This window comes from Nicrophorus vespilloides, unplaced genomic scaffold (genome assembly GCF_001412225.1).
Source record: "Nicrophorus vespilloides isolate i.1.1-1 unplaced genomic scaffold, Nicve_v1.0, whole genome shotgun sequence".
Taxonomy (NCBI): Eukaryota; Metazoa; Arthropoda; class Insecta; order Coleoptera; family Silphidae; genus Nicrophorus; species Nicrophorus vespilloides.
This window is the reverse complement of record NW_017096849.1, coordinates 15,367-23,890: the sequence shown is the minus strand read 5'-3', so window position 1 is coordinate 23,890 and position 8,524 is coordinate 15,367. Positions and strand designations below refer to the sequence as shown.

Sequence of the window (8,524 nt, the reverse complement as noted above, 5' to 3'; positions counted from 1 at the left end):
TTTCAGAAAAATATAATCTTAACATATTCTTTCTTACATTTTATAAAAACGTTAAAAATCATAGACAAGTTTATTAAATTTCAGAAAAATATAATCTTAACATATTTCCTTCTAAATTTATACGGAAAAATTTTACAAAAAAAAAAATACAGAAAATTTTTATGAAAGTTAATTTTTCTTCACATTTTTTCTTTAGAATTATGTCTTTAATAAACTTGTCTATGATTGTTCACGTTTTTATAAAATTATGAATAAACATTTCAGAAAGAATATAGTAAGATTCATTATTTTTCTGAAATTTAATAAACCCTTTTTATGCGATTTTCGGTACATTGTAACTCATTGATTTAGTTTTATGCGGTTTTAAAAAATTATGGAACGTATCCTTTATTTTTATACGTGTGTCTAGTCCTTTTTTGTGCGATTTATTTTTATGCGTTTTCCTGTGGAACGTATCTACCGTATAAAAAGAGAACCAAGAGTATATGCATTTTTCGTAACAAATAAAACTAGTACTATAAAAAATAAGTATATTTCATTAATATAAAAAAGATTACTACTTGCAGAAATGCAATAAAATAATTGTGATTAATACACATAGTGGATACAAAGAAAGAACATGTACAATGATAAAGCGTAAAGCGATAGATGAAGTAGAGCCAAAGCAAAGTTACAACAAAAAAGGTTACAATCAAAGCATGTTAAAATAATTAAACGTAATTTGTTAAACAAAATGTTATGACACCCAAACAGAGACGACCTTTGGTATCACGTATCAATTGAAATCATTGCAATGTTGTTATTAAGTTATCTAATTGTTTACCAAAATAACGGAGATTTAATTAATATCATCATAATATCATGTTAAATATTAAGAAATAAATTTATTAAAAAAGTTAACTAATTGTTGAAAATTCAAGTATACAGTGGAACCTCGCTTAACGAGCACTTTTTCCGGATCAATTTTCCACATAAAACCTAATGTAATATACGTCAAGCGTTCCATTTTTGAGTCATTTTTCTTACAATTTATTTTGCTCGTTAAGCGAGGTTCCACTGTATATAGAAGTTTTTTTTTTAAGTAAATTTATTTATGATTCAGTAATTTATCAATTCAAGTGTGGTAAATAAATAATAAACAAACAAGCTATGATTCATTCAGAGTACGTAATATTGAATGGAGAAAGTGCATGAAACGAACGAAAAAGCGAAAGCCTCGTCAAATGATTTGCATTGCCTTACTTTTAGCAATGATCGAATGATGCGGTTGCACTATTTTAAGACACGTACCTGAACAGACCAAAAGTACTCAAAGTCAGTGCGGAATGCTGTTTGGGTGCACGGCTAAAAAAAGTATTAAAAACAAAAAGAGAATATGCTATAACTAGCGCGCAAAACTACCCTGGATGTAATCTAAATTAATAACGAATAACTAAAAGGAGAAAAAAAAATAATGCGGACACATAAAGCGAATATACTACACATAGTAACCCTTATGGCAATACACTCTTACACTTACTTCAAGAAGTTATCGTTATCCTCGTTCATTTTCTGCGCGTCTTTCGCCTTGTACGAAATCAGCCTCTCCACAAGTTGTCTATTTTCATCCTAAAAGTACACATCAATAGTTTGATAACTGACAAATATCAATGCTTACAAGAGTTACCTGGACTTTTCTCAACTTATCCTCGAGCAAATTGAAAGCAAGCTGCAGTGCTTGATGTTCATCACGCAGCATCTGTGTGAGGTTTTCCATCTCTTTCATATTGCTTTCATGCATCCTTATCTCGACTTTTAGAACAGAATTTGATGAAAGTGCTTCCTCCAAACTAAACAAACAAAATAAATAAAAAAATAATAAATCGAATAATGCACAACCCACCTAGTTTCCTTTAACGCCAAGACTTTTTCCCTCTCCTGAAGCTTAACATTTAAGTCTATAATTTGTTGGGCATTCTCTCCTTTTCTCCGATGCAGCTCGGTTAGTTCCTCCTGCTGCACCAGAACCTTCTGCTCTAAAAATTGGATACGTTCGGTCAACTTAGAGTCCCCAGATGCATTCGAGATAGGTTGACTGCCGGTATCGGCTTTGAGTTTCTCATTCTGTATGGACAGCTGCAGATTCTCACTTCGCAAGGCATTGGCATTTTCAAATAACCTGTTATCTGTGATCGCATGAAAAAAGAAAAAAAACAACAACATTGTTAGAGCTGCAAGTAAAAAAGGATTTTCCAAGAAAATTACTCACTTTGCGTTATTATGTCATGGAAGTAACGGGTTTGATTCCTGTTCCTGTCCTGTATTTGTTCAATAATGCATTTCCTCCAATTTGTCTCCTCCAACTTTGCCATATTTATTTATTTATTTTCAAACTCACAACTGTCAGATGCTTTTGGCATAACCTCACTTGGATCTTTGATGCACTCGTGCACTGTTGGTGGTATAGGTGGAAATACCGTAGGCTTTGGAATTTATGTTAGACCTTTGGGAGGGGGGAAACACACAGAGGGGGGAAATATACAAAGACACTTATTAATTAGTTTAATTAATAAAATTAGCAAGTTTCCTTTGACTTTGAATGCACACGCATTTATTTGTTACAATTTGTTTAAAACGACAATTATTAAACTCTCTCCGAATCGGAATGATAAGATTATTTTTTTTTCCGTATATTTTTCTGGTTTTATTTAGTAAATTCTTATCTGTGTGAGATTATTCATGTTCGTCTCTGATGCACAATAAATTATACTGAATTTTAAGAAATTTACATAACAAATTAAGTAAACAATTACAATTGATTACTTTTCATACAGAAACTTTTAAAACTGTTTCAATTACAAATAAAATAATTTTAAACTAACAAATACTTTGTTCTTTTTAATACACGTGTTTCTCATAGATTGATTTGTTGTTTATAACAGTAATTTATGATACATTTGTTAACATTAACATGTTAATTTTAATGAGAATTTAGTATTTTGAAGTTAACTTGAGTCAATGAAACATTAGTTTTATCTCATTGTCTTGGCCATTTTATTATCATCTTTTGTATAACTAATATACAAACGCATACTTGTACGTGATTATTTAGAATAACTTGTGGAATATTCCAAAGGACGGTTACATATTAAATCGTATATTTGCGTCTATTGTATCACCACCTAACAGCTTTCTGCAGCCCCTAAATATTTGGGTAGGATCATAAAACTTAGATAAAGAAATGGTTGTATTTTCCACAAGCTCAAAACTGATTTCCTTACCTCCCACACAGCCCCTTTTTGAAATGAACACATTTTTGCATTATATAATTTAGTCTTAGTCAGGGGACCGAAAAGAGAGGAAGTCTTAATTAAGGGGCCGAACTGAGAAGTTGGTCTTATTTCGAGAGTCCAAGGAAGAGCACTAATACTAACTTAAGAGGAGAATGTAACTCTTAGTAATAATCCCTGATATTAACTATTGTATAGTTGACTTCTCAATAAAACTCTGATATCTATTAATCCGTTTCTATTAATTAAGAATATTGCATTTAATATTCATAAACCCCTCTAAGACTCCACAACTATGAGATAATCCACGGTGTCCAAGGATTTCTTAATCCCGGGACACGACATCATAATTATAAATATATGTTCTTAATCACTATGAATATCTTCTTCAATTTATATAATTGTTAGTAAACAAAAAAATAAACTTTTAAAGCAATAATTACATGGAATAATTTAATTCTACATTTGTTATTCATAAATTTAATTGTGTTGTAAAATAAGAACATATTGTGTTTAAAAATAAGGTTAAAGAAGACGCAGGTTTCGAGGAGTAGAACATTTTTTTAAATTTTTGTAAAAACTTGTTTTTTTTTCATCTATTTTCAGTTTAGTTGATTATAGTATAAATTCACTATTTCAATTATTTACATATCAATTACAAAATATGAGTGAAGAGAAGTAATGAGTACAAAAAATATGATTCAATAGAAATATTAATGTTAAAATCGTGCAGAAAAAATCAATACGCTGCAAAAGTAATGAACGTAAAAGTAGAAAACAGGTATTTGGTTTTAAGAGGTCTCATTGGAAAATGAGCGATAAACGGTAAATTACTGTGGAAATTCTTTCGTGAAAATGACTGCTTTTTATATATGTTGGAAAATGAATATTATATGCAAAAAGAGAATACGAGTGAATTATCAGAGCGTTTCCATTAGACGTTAATAAATGGAAATGGGAAAAAAAAAGAGAGAGACGCAAAAGGAAACGAAAATGAGTAGAGCGAAATACTCGGTAAGGAAAGAAGAAAATAAATGAAAATGAGTTATTAAGTAGGAATTGGAAAATCCGTAGATTGTGGAAATTTGAACTGGATTATCGTAAAATGTAGATCAAGGGTAATTTTCATTTGATTTCAGAAGTTGGGATACAAAAATTATGTGGGAATTCTATGGAATCAATATTTATTATATAATTTTGTGTGTTTTTGTTTAAATACAGTGGAACCTCGCTTAACGACGAAAAATGACTCGCTTAACGAGTTACGTTTCGCATAACGAATGACGATGTGTTGTGTCCAACTACTAAAGTTTGAGGAACCAGTCTCTTCAGAGGCATGGGTTCGAATCCCACCGCTGGCAACAAAAATATGTCGTGTCCCATGGATGGTTTTCTGGACACTGTGGGATATCTTCTTTTGTTGTCGTTGTGGAGTCTCAGTTGTTGGGAATTTAATGAACTTCGTTTGGTTTTACATAATTTTATTTGTTATTCTTATAAGACTATGTTCATATTTAATCATCTGCAGTTTGGTTTCTAGTTGAAAATCCGAAGAAACACCGCAAACGGTCACTGTCTTCCGTGGGATTTGTCTATTCTGCATTTTGGTATCTAGTCAAAAATACGAAGAAACGCGTTAAAACGGTCACTGTCCTCAGTGGGATTTGTCTATTCTGCATATTGATTCTGTTAATGACCTATAATAGTCCACAGTGGTAAACAAATTTTAGTGGTTGGACACAAAAGATGAGAAGAGAAGTCCCGGATACACATATTATCGAATATGTTTCATTATACGAGTAAAGGATTAAACTCGTTAAGTGAGGTTCCACTGTATATGGATTATACAAGATCAAGAGTGAGAAGACTTAGGTCGATATACTTTTGGACCAAATTAGGGTATGTAAACAATTAAGTTCAAAGAATAGTTTTCTTGTGTTGTTTGTAAAGGATGTATTAGTAGTACAAATTGAAAACGAAGCATTTAATATAGATATCAGTGTTTGTTTGTGCATCATTATTGTCTTTTTTTTTGTGTTTGTGCAGAATTGTCCCGGTTATTACGGTCGACTTGATGAATGCATTTCACGCACCATATAACCGGAAACACCCTCCACCTCGTGCACATGCGACTCTGGCGGATATAAAAAGATAATAACAAGCCATTAGTACCTCCAGTACCATTGCAAATCCCCGATCAGCAATGCACATAGAACAAACATCGTCCTCGCGAAGCACACAAAGATATTGAGAAGCGTTACAACAAAAAGAATTGCATTTCAAAATGCGCTTTATTTTCCATGGGGTTGCTTTGCTGCTGTTGGTGATAACCTGTAGGGGTGGTCCGTTCGAAGAGATCTGCACGGTTGCTAAGTTAGTGGTGCAAAAGTGTTGGATGAGAGCTCAAGAGGAGGACCGTCAGAACGCGGTTGCTGGTGTCGAGAAGTGCTTGAAGAGGAAGACGCTCATCGCTATGGATAGGATCATCGCCAAGGAAACCATACAGATGCCATACGGGATTACGCTTGTCAGAGATGAAGGAAGGAATAGAAGCAGTTATGATAGAAGATCGGAGAGGAAGAACGGAAAATTCTACGAGATGGGAGATTGGAAAATGCAGCTGATTGGGAAGATCGGAGAGGTTCTGCGTACGCACGTCTTCCGGTTTCCTCTCATGAAAGCGAATGTTGTAACAGGTAACATTGATTCCTAAATTGATGTCAATAACAATTAGTAGATCACTTAATTCGCAATTAGCGATATTGACGTGAATAGGAAAATTAATTGATTTTGGTCGACATACATGTGCATGATTAATTGATAATAGTTCAAATTACATTTGATTCAATATAAATAATAAAGTCCAATTAAAAGTTTGAAACTTAAACTAAAAAAACATTGAAAATATACAAAGAAACTATGGATTTCTGCAAATTTATGTAATTAATACGATAATTAAATTCTATAACGAATCTTTATAGAAATTTCAAGTTTATCTTGTAGATGTGTGAAGTTTCGTATCATAAATTTTCCAAAAAGTGTCCAGTGGGAATTTCCGTTGAAATGGATTCTTCATTAACTTGGTTACCTTATTATGTACAATAATTCACGCTGCAGCGCATTAATTGTTAACTGCAATACTCACGTAGGATGAATCGATAAATTTCGGTCCATTATAATTAGTACTAGCAATAATTAATGCAAAATTAATTTTGATTGGGACTAATTGAATATAATGATTATTACAACATGCAACAACATTAATAAGATTATTGTATACAATTAGATTATACAGGAATTTCAATTTGTGATCAATTAATTAGTTGCAATTAGGATGTAGGCTTTGTTTTATAACTTGTTATTTTATGTTTACATGTAATAGTATAATTGTTTTTATCCTGTAATTAATAAGTAATTAAATTGTATATAAAATTATGAAATCTCTAATTTTTGATTAGTTTATAACAAAAATCAATATTTTAATTATCTGATTTGTTGAACCGTAAAGACAATTATGAAATGTATTAAATAATATGCAATTATAACTGTAAAATTGTTACAGTTCAAGACTGTATAATAGCAGTATTATGTAAGTTTAAATTATATGCAAAATGCGAAGTTGAACCGGAAGTTTCAAATTACATTTATTAACTATGCAAATTTTCTAATTACTATTTGGTTTGCGAGAATTGTTGCATTAAGATATAAAGTGCATTAAAACTTGCAATGAACCTGAACAAAAAAAAAAACAGTTTAACTTTTTGCATATCTAAAATATCAATTAATTTATGTAATTAATAAACGTTATATTTTGTGAAAAGTGGCCAAAGAAATTGACTATAATTTTGTTACTTTGCAATTCCTTTAATCGTTTGAATTGGGAAATAATTTTAAGTTTATATTTTGTAATAATGTTGATGTGTGATGTAATAGGTAGGAGAAGACATCATCATCATCAAAGCCAAGGGATGATGCCTCTGATGATGTTCGGTGTAATGGCGATGGCGATCATAGCAATCCCTCTCGGTTTCCAATTCTTAGCTGTCCTCGGTGGTAAAGCCTTGCTCTTGGCCAAGCTGGCATTGATACTCACTTCGATTCAAGGCCTCAAGAAAATCGCGGTCAGCGACGTGAACTACGGTTTCTACGAAAGTGGATCTAATCACCATCATCATCCTCACCACTCGAGGCAGCAATGTGAGTTCGCATTTCCATTGCTTTTCCAATTTCTTATTTTTTTTTTGTTGATTAATTGGAATCCGGAAACGGATTTACTTTCATCGCGTGAATAATAATTAAATATCGGATTTCAGATCTGTACGACAGGAGGTGGCAACAGAACGGGGCTCCAGGTCACCATGGATACGACCAAGGCTTCCCCGATGTCCCCGATCAACAACCGGACTCCATATACCACATAAGACCGAGGATATCGAATCACGTCCCCCCCGTCAATCGAGATTGAACTATTATATTATAACACACAACGATCATGCATGCTATCTCCATTTGTTTCCCCACAAAAAAAAAAATTAATTTATTTGCATAAGTCTTTATATTCTATTTATTAATAAATTTAGTTACACGTTTTACGTAAAACCGCCTGATTAACGTCATTCTCTGTTCCTAAGCAACGCGTGTTTCGGATGCAGCGCAAACAATTGAACCGAGCAAATAACTCTTGACCATTGTTGAAGGATTAATTAGCTTTGCAACCCCGAGGCGGATAATTTAATTAGGGGATGTTTTTTTCTATTTGTTTCTTTCGCTCAAGTTCAAGAGTGCTTTGCTTCAAGCTGTAGTTTTGTGTGTGTGTATATAGCTTTTTTTTTGCGATCGCTTTATCTCGAACGTGGGGGAAGAATAAAGAAGCGGTGAGAGGCTCGAAATGCAAAGAATGGTATAGAGTAAAGATTTGCTTATTACTAGGTTAACAGAGATAAGAGGCCAGTGGCTTGATAAATAAGCGGCGGCAGGATTCGTTGTGCGCAGTATTTTACGGTGGACAAAAAAATAATAAAATAGTCCTAGAGCCATGGACGCGGTGCAGCATCCGAATCCTAGACTACATTTGGGATCGAATCAGGTCCACTGATAAATACGATCAATCAAAGTTTGACATTCATTTATTACATCAGGTGAGAGACAAATATTATTACTTAACGTTCAAAACAATGGCATGTTTACTTCGGTAAGTATGATTAAATATTACAAAATAAACTATTTTTTTTTGTCTGTTGTTTATAATTCAGTTT

The 8,524-nt window shown here is 32.6% G+C and overlaps 2 protein-coding genes across 3 annotated transcripts; one reads left to right on the top strand and one right to left on the bottom strand.

Moving 5' to 3' along the window:
* Positions 1-1,262: 1,262 nt before the first annotated feature.
* Positions 1,263-2,569, bottom strand: LOC108558311 (autophagy-related protein 16-1-like). 2 transcript variants are annotated; one of them, XM_017915188.1, is made up of 5 exons: positions 2,249-2,569; positions 1,883-2,165; positions 1,658-1,829; positions 1,520-1,608; positions 1,263-1,344 (listed from the first exon to the last, which is right to left on the bottom strand). In XM_017915188.1, the coding sequence occupies exons 1-5, from the start codon at positions 2,349-2,351 to the stop codon at positions 1,278-1,280; spliced, it is 714 nt and encodes a 237-aa protein (XP_017770677.1). In that variant the 5' UTR covers positions 2,352-2,569; the 3' UTR covers positions 1,263-1,277. The 2 variants fall into 2 exon arrangements, with proteins under 2 accessions (XP_017770677.1, XP_017770678.1); XM_017915189.1 differs by having other exon boundaries at positions 1,667-1,829.
* A 2,464-nt stretch (positions 2,570-5,033) lies between these two features.
* LOC108558310 lies at positions 5,034-7,783 on the top strand. Its single transcript, XM_017915186.1, has 4 exons — positions 5,034-5,168; positions 5,316-5,965; positions 7,203-7,466; positions 7,583-7,783. Exons 2-4 carry the CDS (start codon positions 5,554-5,556, stop codon positions 7,732-7,734), a joined length of 828 nt encoding a protein of 275 aa, XP_017770675.1. The 5' UTR covers positions 5,034-5,168; positions 5,316-5,553; the 3' UTR covers positions 7,735-7,783.
* Positions 7,784-8,524: the final 741 nt, after the last annotated feature.

Coding starts and splice junctions, on each gene's coding strand:
- LOC108558311 (XM_017915188.1), bottom strand. CDS start 2,351: ATGGCAAAGTTGGAGGAGACAAATTGGAGGAAATGCATTATTGAACAA. Junction 2,166..2,248: donor CCATGACATAATAACGCAAA/GTGAGTAATTTT, acceptor ATGCGATCACAG/ATAACAGGTTATTTGAAAAT. Junction 1,609..1,657: donor GAAAAGTCCAGGTAACTCTT/GTAAGCATTGAT, acceptor GTGTACTTTTAG/GATGAAAATAGACAACTTGT.
- LOC108558310 (XM_017915186.1), top strand. CDS start 5,554: ATGCGCTTTATTTTCCATGGGGTTGCTTTGCTGCTGTTGGTGATAACC. Junction 5,966..7,202: donor GAAAGCGAATGTTGTAACAG/GTAACATTGATT, acceptor GTGATGTAATAG/GTAGGAGAAGACATCATCAT. Junction 7,467..7,582: donor TCACCACTCGAGGCAGCAAT/GTGAGTTCGCAT, acceptor ATCGGATTTCAG/ATCTGTACGACAGGAGGTGG.